The 16,109-nt window shown below is 37.8% G+C and overlaps 1 protein-coding gene across 4 annotated transcripts in view; it reads right to left on the reverse strand.

Moving 5' to 3' along the window:
* ankfn1 (ankyrin repeat and fibronectin type III domain containing 1) overlaps positions 1-16,109 on the reverse strand; it is a 64,212-nt gene that overhangs the window by 16,721 nt on the left and 31,382 nt on the right. For all 4 annotated transcript variants that reach the window (XM_058406580.1, XM_058406579.1, XM_058406583.1 and 1 more), the window contains exons 7-13: positions 12,229-12,357; positions 10,634-10,826; positions 9,601-9,811; positions 4,148-4,342; positions 2,292-2,405; positions 1,954-2,051; positions 806-896 (exon numbers count right to left, since the gene is read on the reverse strand). In XM_058406580.1, the coding sequence (XP_058262563.1) occupies positions 806-896; positions 1,954-2,051; positions 2,292-2,405; positions 4,148-4,342; positions 9,601-9,811; positions 10,634-10,826; positions 12,229-12,357 (1,031 nt within the window). The remainder of the gene's footprint in view (positions 1-805; positions 897-1,953; positions 2,052-2,291; positions 2,406-4,147; positions 4,343-9,600; positions 9,812-10,633; positions 10,827-12,228; positions 12,358-16,109) is intronic.

Here is a 16,109-nt window from a genome sequence, read left to right on the forward strand (position 1 = left end):
TATATACATATAAATACATACATTTTACTATCTATCTCTCTCACTAGCTATATATATATATATATATATCTGTCACTTTATACACAAGAACAATTATCATTTGTTGTATAAATGGAGAGATTGATTGGACTTGAAGTGGACTTACACCTCATGACAAATTCATGTGAACGTAACACGTCAGACCACCAAATCAGATTTGCCAAGCAATGTTTAAAACTCGACGAGCCCCTTGAGATTTGCAGCCCACATTTTAGAAACAGTACTTTATGAGACAAATGACTACGCATATGTGCAGTGCAAACAACATTAAACACTTCTTTTTTTTTTTATCATTAAGCATTAGAGATCATGTTTTCACAGAAGGTCCTGGATAAAAAACTGCAGGGATACAAAACATTCCATTTATACAGCCAAATCTTAACACTCTTCGAGTCTGGGTGAACTTTATAATGACTTGTTTGTCATCCGCTGATTCAAAGCTAGCCAGCTCTAATAGCAATGACAGATTTTTTTATTGAGTGCAGCTTTTAAAGAAGCACCTTGAGGCCAGACACGATGAATAGCAAAAGCAGTGTGAAGCATGTAAGTCGTGACAGTCATAAAATGGCATGAGGTTCTATATTCAAGGATATATAGCAACATCCTATGAAATCAGTCCTCTTTTCTCTATAATAATTATAAATGCAACAATCTAAAACTGTGTTGCATTCACGCAGACACTCTCCATCGTATCGGAGTTCATTGTGACTGTCTATGATGTCTGCACTGAGAGATATATCACAGCAATAAACAAGTATTCACTTACTGGATGGAACAGCACAAGGGGGTTGAGAGACCTGTGGTGACCCCCAGCCCTTCATGTTATAGGCAGATATCCGAACATAGTATTGCCTTCCCTGCAACACACACAAACAAACAAAATTAGTTTTCTTCAACTGCAATACATATACATTATTGAAGCTTTCTCATCAAAATCACAGAATTTGTAAATGGCTCTAGACACTGCTAATTAGATTAATTTCTATAAGCAAATTTTCACAAATTTATACCTAATTCAGTCATACCTACGTACATCCCAGCCGCTAGCTAGGTGTCTTCTATCGCATACCAGCTACAACTCCTGAAGGCTGAAGGCTAGTGCATGCTTGAGTCTTATTAATAGGAAAGAGAGGAAATGTTCACTCTGATCTGCAGATGGCTCTGACACACTTGCAGTCTCCCATAAACAGCTGTCCTGCTCGGTAGTGTTCATTATAGCAGCTGGATTTCAATTTCGATAAAAAATAAATAATAGCTGAATCATATTTTAGTCATTTGAGACCATATTGAGAGCTCTCAAGTTTAAAAGATACATAATTATTTACACAGACTGTATAACAAATTATACAAGTAATTAAGTTTAATTTTCTGAGTTGACCTGACCATTATTAAAATGATTTAGGTATCTGAGGTTGCCAGGTTTTTCTTGAGCACATGTGTCTTATACAGCTTTTTTCATTAGGGTTACTTTTAAACACAAAAACACCTCATTTAAGCCTAAAATAGAAAATACAGACTGTTTAAGCAGACTGCATTTAAATTAAGCTGCATGTTGAAACTGAACAGGCCACAAAAAATGATTTTTCATACTACGGGTAATTGCTCACTCAATTTTTGTGTCTATGAAATACTAAATGGCAGTCATGAGATTGTACACTCTAAAAATTGAGGGTTGTTCCACATTACGGTAACCCTTATGTTGGATAAATATTTGTGTCAGCTTTGCTGCTACAGTATGTCACTGAATACAAAATATTGATACAGATACTGACAAGTGAGAACTGATAGTTGAGAGGCAAGGTGTCTGTAAATTCATTTATACATCTAAGAAATCGGCGGTATTTTTAACTAGAAAGGATACAGTATACACAAGGACAAGTAGTAACAGGTATACACTTTCTTTCTTTCACTTACCGTTGTAAGGCCTGTTATTGTGCATTTAAGACACTGTAGATTTTCAAGGATCAGCTCTCCAGCTAATAAAGAGAAGTCCTTCAGACAGCTCCACTCCACTGCCAGGAATCCATATAAAAGAACAGAAAACCAGTGAGAACGGATTAAAAATGGAACAAATGGAAAGTTGCATCAACAGATTCAGCAATGTGTTGAAGAGCACTATGGGTAATTGTGTATACATTTGCTAAAAAAAATATCTATACAATATAAGGAGAAAAATATCTCTTATCAGTCTGCTAGGAGTGCTGCTTTGTGTCGTTGCCACAGATTCAGGATGCCAAAGAGGGAATTCTCACCTTTATATCTGGTGACCACAGCTGAATTGATGCTGGATGGCTCCTGAAATGTGACGGTGAGAGATGTGCTGCTGCTCACAGTCAAACGCACGGCTGTCGGAGGCTCTGGAACCTCTGAGAGAGCCAAATGTCAAATAAGAAACAGATTACAAAATCGTCATCCATTATATCTTATGGAAGGATTGTTCTGTTAGAAAAAATAATCAACCATGGAGTGGTGTGATGAATGAAGCGAATGGGCGTTAACAATTGAAAAGCCGATTATTTTCCAATAACTGCACATAAACCGACGTGTTTTCTCGTACGATAGCAATTTACCAAAGTTAACCTTTTTTGTACTACCTGCAATGTCATACTTGTTACTCATTTATAGTTTAAAATTGTTGAATGTCCACAAAACAAGTTTGTATCATTTGTTAAATTATAAAAGCTACAAACCATCAATCTCTCTCTCTCTCTCTCTCTCTCTCTCTCAGATCTCAAAGATCATATGATCAAAAACAGCTTGTCAGGTTAAGAAGAGACTAGAAAACCCAAAGTCCTCTGTCCTGAAGATGCCCCTGTGGTGGAAAACTTACTGAATCTTACAGTAAGTTCCTTAAAACACATCCTTACAGAAAGCTTTTACAGTTTATGCTTTTAAAGTTGTATAAATTCTAAAATCACATATTTAGACTATGTGAAAGTCCCTGTGTTACTATAAACAAGAACATATAAGAGTAAGCTCATTTTCGACGAAGCTGACACTGTTGGCTGAAACAATGTTTTAGGAAATTAATCAGTATGGAGAATTTAACAGTGGTGTGGTATTAAGTCATTTAATACTCATCAGCTCAGTTGTGTTATTTGCAGGATTTATTGTTGGGATCTATGCTCAGGAAAACATGCAAACTGATCTCTGCTATGCAAACCTTACAAAATGATCATGGATACTGTAGGTAACTCTGCAACAGGGACCCTATTTTGCTGGAAACTAAATTTCTAAAAGTAAAAAAATGCAAACGTACGACTATTGATTGTGTTTTTCTCTTAACTGATTATGGCGGCAAATAGCAAGGACATGAACTAGGCTGCCATTTTCCATTTGAAAAATAAAATGACTTTTGTCAATGGAAAAAAAATTGTTGATTCATATGCTTTCAAAAACTACAGTTCACAGTGACGTTTGTGTGCGGTATTATACAAGCTAATTTGGGAATTACCGAAAAGAACACAGGAATACCTATGCTGTATAAAAGATTATAGTCCTCTCTTCTTCCTCAGCATCTTCATCTGATCTCTTTCTATCTGCTGAGCTATTTGTAACCAAGGGCATACAGCGCTACAAACGATACCATTCTGCTCATCTGAAGCACTCTTTCCTAGTTTCCTTTGAGAACCTTTCAGCAATCTTTAAGAGGGTCTGTGCCATAGCTTGCTTGATTTGTAATAGCTGCCATGGCAGGCATTTACACGGAGAGGACCACAAAAGCAGGCTGATATAACAAGCATTCAATGTGCCATGAAAGTGTTTCATACCATCACGGTACAGAGGCCATTCAAGGGAATTAGATTGTTTCTGGATAGCAAGAGAATATGCTATTAATATGCTGTTGCACAAATATGCTATAGCCGCAATTCAAAATGAGCCAAGGCATACAAATGAAAGTACAAATATAAGGGTGGATAAAATCCTGGGTCAGTGATATTCAACAGTTTGAATCATTAGGGCTAATCATAATCCATATACCAGAGAATGTCTGGGTTTGTGTGTCACTATCCTTGTCAGGTTCTTTAAAAACATACTGTGGAGCTCTGTTATTAAAGGTTCGAGGTTTATATTCACTTGTAAAAGAGAATGCGAGTAAAGCACTCACGTGCATGCTCGAATCCAGTACGCATGCGTTTGTACAGCTTGCATCTCCACTCCCAGGCCTTGAGCTGCTTCTCCTTGTCTGACGTCTCCAGACTGAGGCTCTCTCTCATCACCTGTGTGGAGAGCTCGCTCGCTCGCCTCTGAGCTTCCTGCACCAGCGCTGAGAGATGTGCCTCACGGCTCTCTTGACTCACAACTGAAAAAGAAATGACAACTCAATCAAAGCACTGGTCTGGATTAAACTGATATAATAATCTCAGTGCATCTAACTCATCATTTATTTCACCTCTGTGTCTACTTATCATGTTTTCTTTAGGGTGTGATTTATTTTTTTTATACTTTATTTTTTACACAAGCACATACAAAAGAACAAAAACAAAAGAACAGCACCTCATCAGACAACAGTTAAACTTTTCTATGGTTGTTATAAGGTGCTGACCATTTCCAAAATCCACAATTATTCATTGTATCAACAGTTAGACACATTTGGTCTTCAGTTTATGTGTAGGGTCTGCCAAAACAAATCCCATCTAAGTTATTACTACAGAAATTATAAAATATTAAAATGAGCATATTAATGAAGCTGGAAATAGCATCACAGATGTGCTTTATAGAAAATGAATCAACAGATTCTGACCAATCAGATTTGAGAGTGCTGTGATACAGGACGAATTCCTTAGGTATCTACCTATTAGACTATGGCAAAAGGCTTTCTTTCTTACCTTCACTATTTTAACCAATGGTTTGTCTTAATCAGTTTGCAAAATTCAGCACAAAAAATGTAAAAATTCACTCACAAGGATTCGATGAGAGGTTAGGGGTTGACAATGAGGCAAGGTAATTGATGTTAGCTGTCAAAATATGAACAGAAACATCCAACTGTCTGTGTATTGTGTCAGGCAAGACAGCGATGAAGTTCTAGCACATCACTCAAAGTAAGAAGGTGCCACATCTGGAGGCTAACCAGACTAACAAATGCCAGGGCTCTGCACCTTTTCTCTACAGGAAGAGTTTTAGAAAAGAAGAATGAACCAGAACTGCATCCAAAACTGGGTCTGAATGTCACTGTCTACTGGGATCATTAGCAGAGGAGACAAATATTAATCAGCTAAAAAAAGATACGAATCCGATCCACAAGCATTACATGTTGGCTGTTGATATACTGTATAGTACATATGCACTATAAAAGAAAGGATTTTCTCCTGGCTGCAAAGAAGGGAAAAGATGACATGTCCAGGTTTATACAAGAACAATACAAAGATATTGTTTTCTTGGTATTAGGTTTAAAAAGCCTAGGAAGCTGGAGTAGAGGAACAAAATCTGTCATGATCTGGTGCTCCTGAAACAGAGAGAGTCTTTGGCTTGGCAGTGCTCCGAGTAATGCATAATACCCTGAAAGATGCACTTTGTGCAACTTTAAAACTTTAGTCTAAAACAAATCAGTGTTCATATAGAGATACGCTATAATAAGGTATATCTAATAAGATATTTTGATTTAGTTTTACATAAGATCAGGGTCAGATTATAATACTCAGAAATTCTCCGAGTGGTTTTCACAACACAATAAGAAAAAGCTCATTGAATTGAATGGTTCCACACAACGGAATTGTGTAACAGTGAACATGATGAGTTTGTATTTTTAAAGCCCCGAATAAAATTTAACCTGAATAAAATTCACATCTGAGCTGAAAATCAAACCCATAGTGTTGGTGTTGTGCAATCGATACACCGCCACAGCACTAATCAGCCACGCATGCTGTAATTGCCTAAATTTAATCCTATAGTTATATCCTATCAGTGGCAACATCCTCATGAGATTTCATTATGTATTTGGTTTACGTTAATACTACAATCGATCACTCTCACTCTACACCATTTAATCCATTAATTACTGATCCAAATTAAGTTTAGTATATGCTATGAAATCACATTTTGTTGAGAAACGTAATATTTTTATGTAAATTATAAGTATTGTATTTTCATAAATGACCACATATTCCTTTTTCCTTTTTTGTGCATAGCCACCAACTTTGAAAACACCATGCCAGACACCCATGAATTTAATGGCCGGCTTCCCAAGGACAGCCAGTTTCCTCTGAGGACAAATCCAACTTGCAGACTTTCCAGTCACTCTCATATGGGATGAACATAATCTGAATAGTTCTCAGACAGCAAGTCAGAATCTTATCCAAATACTTAAAAGCACTCTTAAAATGGGGTCAATTTGTCCCTTCATAAAAATTGCAGGAGAGGATTAAGTAAAAGTGGAAACTACTACACTACTTCAGATCGAATAAACATCTCAGATGAGTCAACAAGTCAAACAAGCCTGCAATCTACTTTCAGTGAAACAAAAATAACTAGAAAATGCTGGTAGGGCAAATCAAGTTATTAAAACATACAGAAATACATTGGATCCTGGGGTCGAGTCTAATTTAAAGTATTAAGGGCCAAATTGTTGTCCTGAGGTATCGGACAAAAACACAGCTCAGAGGACCAGAACATGATTAGCTAATCCATCATCTACAGTAAACATGCTTATTAGGAAAAAAACCCAATGTTTTATGAATCCCTAGAGTGCTGATAAAATCCTTAAAATCTTTGTCACATAGATCAGATTAAGAGACTGCATATGAAGGAGGAACAAAGCCATTATTTCTCCATTAATCACCACAATGCTGCAGGCTGTCAAAGCTGGTGTCAGTGTGGTAGTATTCAAAGTCGTTTAGGGGTGGTGAGCTAAAAAATATGGACATACTTGGCGGTAAGCTGAAACACACGGCACTGTGTTTGGCCGTATAGATTTGTCATGGTAAAATGAACGCTGCCTGGCCAGTGCTTCTCATAGACTGAATACTACTGCATGGTCTTTCAGAGCCTTAGTCATAGACCATGACAGCAAAATAAACAAATAAATACATGGCCGAAGAAACCCTCTTTCACTGTGGCTGTTCTGCTTGGCCCAAACCCCTCGAGACGAGAGCTCTCCAGGAGAAATGATAAAGTAAGTGTTGTCTTCTCTGAAAAAAAAAAAAAAAAAAGTTGCTGGGGAGAGGAGGTGGGGTAATAAAATGAACCAGCCCTACTTGGGGGTCCATGGTGCAGTGAAAAAGCCAGCAATATTAGCAGCCTTGAGGTGCAATTTCCTGTTCTATGAAGATTGACATCTGGCCACTATGTGTGGTTAATTGAACAAACTATAAATTTAAGCGGCAACTATGCCAATATTGGCTTGTCTTACACAGTTGGCATTGTCGAGAAGCAGGGATCGCCCTAAATATAGACATTATGGCAGCGCACTGAAGGCCATAAACATGCTTTAACTTCAACCTACACCTGGACCTCCAAACTTTAAGGCGTCTCACTGATTGATTTACTTGGCACTTCTGGCCTGACATAAATATAATGCAGAAAGCCCAGAAGGGGAAAATGCGGCAATGTTTATTTTCTGTTTGTTTACAAGGATCGAATTGTGCCACGGTGAAATGTTTTGAAATTTAACTGCCACCTGGGTACAATAAATCACTTAGTATAATTGCCCTGGGTTACATGCATCATTGGAAAAGTTAAACCATTAAATGACAAACCTTGTTAAGATTTTTCAGGAGGATGCTGTGCGATGTGTCCCCCTGCCACCCTAATGTCCAGACGGCAGCACAGTGCTCTCTGTCTGGTCTCAGACAACATTTGGCTTTTTCTTGCTCCCACGGATTCAAGCGCTTGCTTCTCGTGAGGCTTTTTTCCTTTCAGAGGCATAGGAGGTAAGAAACACCTGTTTCTATTGCCAACTGCTTGCGGAGATGAATATGCTATTGATTATTGGACGGCCCTGGGTGCAGAACAGAGCTGTTGCTGTCTGTCTGTACACTACATTCTGTTTATTGCTCTCTGTGTTCAATATGTGCACTTTGAGTTTCATAACCGTGAAGATTTAAAGTCGTTTCATGCACCCTTCGGATCTTTTCTGGTTTAATGAATTCTTTCACTGTAGCTTTAGTGAAGAGAAGCGAAGCAATGTTTATAACAGGTTGAATGTTTCTGTTGTCCATTGCTTATGCACTTACAAGGATCAAACCGTTCAGACTGATCAAATATCAGATTTGAACTGATTTCTTCCATCTGTTTTGAAGGCTACTGGGGAAAAAAAAAGTTCCCAGCTTGTTTTTAAATCAAGCATTGTAGTCATGATCAAAATGGTTGTGACAGACATCATCTGATTTGTCATTTTATAACACGGCTATGACTGCTTATGACAGGTGTCATGGAAAAGTTGACTTATTTGAGTGTTGAGCCGCTTGCTGCACAAGCCTCTAAAGCAAAGTGTGAGAAAACATCACACTGCCTCCCTCTATGTATACCTGTTTTCACTGTAAACGGCTTGTCACATTAGTGAGGCCTGCTTTTGGTCTCAACATTAAAAAACAACATTTTGACACAAGACAAATCTCCTCATGATGATGAATTACTGCAATAAGCCCTCAATCTCTAAATGCTTTAGTGGTTTTTATGCAACCCCGTGATCCTCACTGAAGTCTACAAATCTAGATCTAGACACTAAATCTGTTTGGGATTTTAACTCGAATTTATTTGTAATCTTAAAAACACAAAATCCACCAAAACAGAGATCAAAAATCAAAGATCTACACTGCAGAGTCTACAGTGAATCTCCAAATCTGAGCGTCTCACAGGGATCCTCCACACTCAGACATTAAATATGCTAAAACTGCAATGTGCTTAATGATTTTAGTAAATGAGCTGTGCTTAACAATCTGTAATTTTATTATTCTTGTGAAAATAGAGTAGGTAGAACACAATGGCATTTATTAGGTGAAGAAATGTCAAAGATCTCAAACATAAAGGACACTAATCGGTTTTTACTGCTAGCTCCGTAAAACAAAACAGCAAGGGATTCTTTTATGTCAGCATTTTTCATTGATGTTCAATACCACATCCATGTCAAATTCAATGTAGAAGTTGTGGAGACATCAAATGATGGACTCAAAGCTCCAGAATGCAATGCAGCTATACGATGTAGTTGCACACAGAAATATTTTGAGTACTCATACATGAGAAGGTGAGTATAGCTGGACAGACTGAGGAAGTGTTGTTGCATCACTCTCTTTTTAAGTATTAAGTAAAGGCTAATTCTCACTGGCATCACTATCAATATGGTAGTTGAATGGCATTGTGGGTAAAACAGGAAATGGTTAAGCAAAGTAAAAACAGACCAGAGGAAAGAGGTTTAAACTAAATAAATCAAATTAGAATTTCATTACAAAATAAAAATGCCACTAAAGAGCCCATGTTAATAATAAAGATTAATATCCAAGTGGTTCACGGCAGTGTATTCCTTTAAAACTATTCCACCATGTCTGATCATCAACAGGCAAAAATAAAATGTACACTGTACACATTATTTTACTGTAGGCTTATCAGCCATGCAGGAGTACTCACAATGTGGGCTCTCCCTGGCGCCTGCTTTGAGCAGCAACTTAGCTATTGGCACATTGTTGGTCATGATGGAGATGTCGAGCGGGGTCAGGCCTTCGCTGTTGGGTGTATTGAGATCCAGTTCATCCGCTGTGTACTGGAACAGAAGGATCTGTACAGCATCCAGGTCTTGCTGTTCCACAGCCTCGAACAGAGCTTCACTGCTCTGAATATTCTACAAGTACAGAGTCCGAAAGAAAGCTTAACACATCTGATATTTCCTCTATATTTATATTATAACAAAATATAGCGCAATCCACTTCCAGTGCTGTCTCATAAACATGACACCATTTTTGACCTATAGTAGTAGAAAATGGTGTCACTTACTGGCAGCAGTATCATCAATAGAGATAAACAAAGATGCGTTACGAATTAATCAAATACAGTGAGTTTGTGCTATGAGCAGACATGCATTACTCTTTTAATTAAATGTTATTATCATTAGTTCCAAATTTATGTGCACCCTTCATGAAAACAAGCAAGAAGCAACTTACAGATTTCTTATTTTACCATATTTTATATAAAAACCATATAAATCATATAAAAATGTCTATTTCAAATCAATATTTCAAATTGAATGAATAATGTACATCATTGTGTAATGTTTATTTCAGACACATTTTCTTTTCTAAAGTTGACTGCGTGATAAGTGGACATAAATGTCTGTGCATTACATAATATAGGAATTCAGTGCATTTTCATTATGTATGGGAGCTCGGTTATGGATGAATGTAAACTGAAGGTCACACTGTGAACACTTAGTAGATTGCAAAGAAACTGTTGCTATCAAATGTGTGAAAAGGCCATTTCTGGCAGCTCTGAACCTGACACTCAATAGTCAGTGACATTTGCAAATGGAGTAACATTTTAGTATTCACTTTCTATGTGCTGAGCTGCACCTACTACAAACAAACAAACAAATAAGTAAATATAACTTATAATTTAATAATAAACAAACAACAAGCAAATTCATGCTTGTTCATGTTACGTTGCTCACCGAGGCTTTGCGGATGCGATCCGAGCGGCCAAAGAAGTAAGCATCCTCAAAGGACGAGTGACTGCCCTTGAACTTTTCGGACAAGTTGCGGTAAAGGCGCTTGGCTGCACTGGGGGAGGCGGGAGCAGCCCCCTTCTTACTGTGGCTCAGCTGGAGGTTCTGCATTTGCTGGGTCATATTAACACCGAAGCTCCTAGAGGAAGGGGAAGACAAAAACACATTTTATTGGGAGCACCATTACTGGTAGACTAAAGTGTCCTGTTGACTGCAGCAAAGTGATTCAAAGCATGTAACCTATCTAATGAATTAACTGCCTTTTTCTGTTTAGTGGAAATTTTGTTTAGCCCTTAAAAAGTTCACTTTTAGTATATGCCAGTGTTTATATAAGCTTGACTGAAAAAAGTAATTGAGCTTGTAGCCATCACATTGCTTCTCATTCTTGTCACGCTTGTTCCTTAGTTCATATAATGACAAGAGTAATCTGTTTTATTTCCATTAGGAAACCATCATGTAATAGCTCAGTGTCAAAACAGTATCACATCCAGTCTTTTAACATTACCATCAGTCGCCTTCTCCCTTCAAAGGAAGTTTTTATTATATTTATATTTATATATTTATATTTGATATTATTCATCTAATTAGTTCTGAGCTTGAATATACTGTGAAATGCTATGAAACAGCCTTGTTGTATGAAATATCCCCTCTGACCTAATAAAGGAAGAACTTAATTCATCTTGCTAAAAAGAATTAAAAAAAAGACATTAAATGAAAGCCAGTATGTGTATGATTATATTAGTTCTGTAGTGAATGAGCAATGTTATGTAACATCACAGACACACAAATGCACACATACACAGACAGACAGACAGACAGACAGACACACACACACACACACACAGAGAGAGAGGAACACAAGCTTAACGAAAGGACATCATTCAAAAAAATCAAGGTTTTAAACATCATTCACAAAAAAAGGCGGCTTCACAGTTGAATGGCCTGGGAACACGCTGTCCTATGATAAAAGTGGTGTGATTATATGAGAAACTGAAGACCGTAATAATAGAGAAAAAAATCATTCTAAAACAAAATAATAAAACGCTCATCATTACGCAAATAAGAAAATGAATTGCACATCCGAGTGATTTCATCCAAACTGTCCATCGTTAAGATTGACATTTTCCCTCGAGAGCCATTGAACCACTGTGTTCTGGGTGATATTTCTCACCCAGCAGGCTATAATCCATTTAGACATGACATTACAGCAGTATGCCATTTTTCATTGCTTGTACCAAGTTTCTGTAAGAACGCCCACGCAGCGCTAATAATACACGCTCTACAGTGCAGGAGCACAGCCTCTGACACCAGCAAGTGATTTAGTGAATGCCTTGAGAGTTCTTCTTTCCTCCATGCCATGTCTGAGGCTGACTTTTTCCTATCACCCAACTTCGTTAATCAAAATCCGAAAGCCAGAAGAACACCTAGTGGGTGTCGAGTGACACCATGGATCATACCTGAGTTAGATAAGGTCAGTCAATTCAAAAAGTGTCACAGGAAACCGAAGGCAGGGAGGAGTGAGGAGGTTAGAGAGTACTCACCTGTCAAGGCTCTGTGAGCTCCCTGGAGAAACGCTGAAGAAGAGAAGCGGACGAAAGTCCTTGATCAGTGCGGCATCTCTCTGCCTTTGGTTGAGTCTCTGAGCCAGGCGGGAAATCTTACTCTCGGATCTGACAAGACAGCAAGGAGAGAAGTGCAGGTCAGCCTCTCGGATGTTCAGGCTTCAAGAAGAGCCAAGCGGCCCTGAAGACCCTGTTCCTCAAAGTCAACAGGGAACACCTGGTGGTCACTAACACTCTCCTATCCATGCGCATCTCGCCAGAGAGCTGGCTGGCTAATGCGCAGAGACAGGAGCATGGAGAGGAGAGATGGTGGGGGGAGGGAGAGTGAGCGAGAGAAAGGAAGGAAGAGGAAAAATAGAGAAAAGGAGGGAGGGGAGGAGAGGGGCATTCTGTCAGCACTAGGATGAGTAGCGCAGAGACAACAAAAGCACTCAGGCATTTACAGCAAGGTCCCACTGAGCATGCTCACAGCACGCAGTGGCAAGAGGGGGTGGTCGTGAAGAGAAGAGAACCTGTTGTTCTTCCTCTCATCACTCGTGTTCTCTGCAGTGTCACTTATCTGCAAAAACAGGCATCAAACCTCCTAAAAAGCAGTACAGTGGCTGTCACTGAAACCTGAGACAGATCCATAGGTCACTGGCACCAAATAACACACACATACATACACACACACACAAGCAGTGTGCTTTCCCCCCAAATAGATATACGACATGTACACTAATGAACTCGAACTTGAAGATGTTCAGTTCTTTACATTTAAGATAGAAATTACCGGATGATTTAGCGGGAAACTTTCGATTTGTTGCTCATCATTTTGTTATTCTACATAGTCTGTATGCTATGCTTTCAGAAAAAGAGTAAAATCTCAAACTGCTCATCATATAACACAATGCTTTTAATTCTGAATACCAAATGGCCCAAAGCGGTCTGTTTTCCAGACAGTGTACTTAGTGATCCTGTGCACAAAGCATGGGCTAATTTTTATTGTTTTCAGTGGCAACTGGAAAATTACAGGTTCTTTCCCTTTATGTGATGTTTTGAATCGTATGTGACAGTTCTGATGTGTTATAAGAGTAGAATTACAAATAAAGATCAACTAAATCAATAAACAATTATAGTGACAAAGTCAAGAGCTGAACCAAGCCTATGGGAAGAAGGTAAATGACACTCCCAATTATTTATTGCAGCATATCGCTCCATGTTCTAATGTTTCCTGGTTTTTCCAGCTCACATGGAAGCCAATGTAATATGGATAGGTTATCATTACTAGTAATCGTACTCAATTCATCCTCTGGTGCTTAAAGCCTACACACCTAATCAAGACCAGCAGTGATAATATCATAGGCAGGACCATCAGAGGACCATGTTTCATAACACCTAGAACTACTAGAGATAGAAAAAAGACCATATTTGCCAGTTAACTGATAAAGTGACATATATTCCCCCTCAGTTTTCTTATCACTTATGAAAAACATATCGACAAACATATGGACAGGAGAGCAATTATCAGTGAAACCAGATATACTCCAAGTATCACCTTCCATGACAAAATGAAAAGGAACACCATTATAACACTGAGGCATACATTCAGTCATCAGTCACACTGCTATATTTTATGTACAAAACACTTCCTGTAGAAACTTAATGACTGTTGTTCACTGTATTGTTTGCTGTACTTGCAAGCTATGACTTTGTGTTCACTAAACTGTGACCCTGCCTGGACACAACAATGAATGGGCAACAATTACTATATTAAAAACTTTGCTATAAACGTTTTATATTTTAAGGTTCGTATTTAAGGTATTTTGTTTCATGAATTTTTGAGAATTTTATTATGAGAATTATGAGAATTGAGAATTTTATTATGAGGATGAATATATTTCCTAAAAGAATCCTCAATAACGCAGTACCTGAATTTTGCCAAAAGTCAGCTACAAGTAGAATCATGTGTGCTGACAGAGGATGAGGTCGTAACTGCTATATACACCATCTGCCAGATCACCATTTGTAAAATATTGTGGTGGCTCCTCAATGTGTTGGACTTGTTTTGCCACTAGTGTTAAGAAAACTGATGATACATTTCCATTAAGTAGCAGTATATTTTCTCCCGAACTTGAGTGAGTCTGCAAGGACGTCAACACACGTATGATATCAGACAATAAAAAAGACATCATCAACATCATCTACCCTTCTACGACTTTGTTACAGATTGCACGAATTGTTATTTCCTTAGAATAAACACTTGTTTAAAATGATGTTCAAGAACATGAAACACAAATAAATTAAGGAGGATAATCACAGAGCAACTCTGCAGCTTCTGCAGGCTTTTTAATACCAAGATAAGTGACAGCTTTTCATTCTTTTTTTTTTTTATCTTAACGCAAACCGTGTCACATTGTTTTTAAACACAGCAGTCCTCTGGCTCTCAACCAGTCAGTCCAAAACCTTATCTTTATGTGTCCTAGTCGAGCAGATGAACCATAACATGTCAAGATCCGCATGCACATTCTAATGATATTGTTCATTTGCATAATTATATTCAGCAACTGCTAATTCATTCAGTCTAGCTATATGCTTCATTTTCTGGTCAGACTGGCATGTGCTTCATGACAACAATACAGTTTACTCAGTAGGATCGAAGCGAAAGCAAAAAAATATGCAAAATGAATATCTTGGATCAATCAAGAATGATGCAGAGATGCAAGATGCAGGCAAAAATTTTAATGAGAACATCAAACATAGCGAACAAGCTTCATTTAATGGTGAAGAGCAATGGTGAACATTGAAGAGGCTGGACTCTGATGACATGGGGGGATAGCCTTTTCACTCAGAAACAATACGTCTATCATTTAAATATAATTTTTCAAGCATGAGGTCCATGAAAAAAAGAACAAAGCTGTTTCCATAGCGGCAGCTTTAAAAGCATCTTTGCTTGTGGATACTCACAAGGCACAAGCGTAATGAACTGTGACACTGATAGCTCTGTGAGAAGGCCATATCACCAGGGTCTATATTCATTATCTCTCCTACCAGTGGATGTGCTTGTCAGACGTTTATACAGGAAACGAATGCAGGACAACTACAGTTTCTTAGAATGACAAGTGCAGCACACTACAACAAATACAAAGAATTAATGCATCCAGAGAGCAGAATTACAGGAAACCAAGTAAACCAACTGCACCTGTTAAATGAGACTGAAATTGACCATGGCACTAGCATGTGAATAAATACATTATATATTTATTAAAGTATATAGCTAACATTAAATATGTCTTTCTGAAATACAAAATGTACAATTGGGCAGTATATACTGTATTAATTTAGAATATTAGCCACTATTCCTAATCAGTAAATGGTGGATCAGGCAATGTTAGTGTCTAAACACAGTTCTTAGTTTGGTGCATTTCTGCTCTATGCAAAGCTAAATATTGTAGTCCCAAGGCATGCACATAAGCACACAAGCTACTATTTCTAACATCTAGGATTTTGATAAGAGGGAGGTAAAAAGACAGAACATGACAGATGATGGATAGAATATAATATATGACGTGTACACTATGTTATATGACACAGTGTAGATAGTAACTACAGCAATGTCAGTAGTAATCCAGTTGAACTAAAAAACACATTTTGGACAATTATAGTGGTTCATATGCTTTATTTTTGTTGTGAGAACTTGTTTTTACTCTACAGGCATTTTCCTCTAGGTCTAATCTCATAACTATTTTGTTTTACAGTAACAACATATTTAAAGTACATATAAAGGTATTTATTTGAAATAGTATCACAAAACCTTGTGGATTTAAAATCTCTTTACCGCTTTATACATTCAAAGCCTTAATCTTAAGCCACAATTTAAC

This window comes from Hemibagrus wyckioides, linkage group LG13, assembly GCF_019097595.1.
Source record: "Hemibagrus wyckioides isolate EC202008001 linkage group LG13, SWU_Hwy_1.0, whole genome shotgun sequence".
NCBI lineage: Eukaryota > Metazoa > Chordata > Actinopteri > Siluriformes > Bagridae > Hemibagrus > Hemibagrus wyckioides.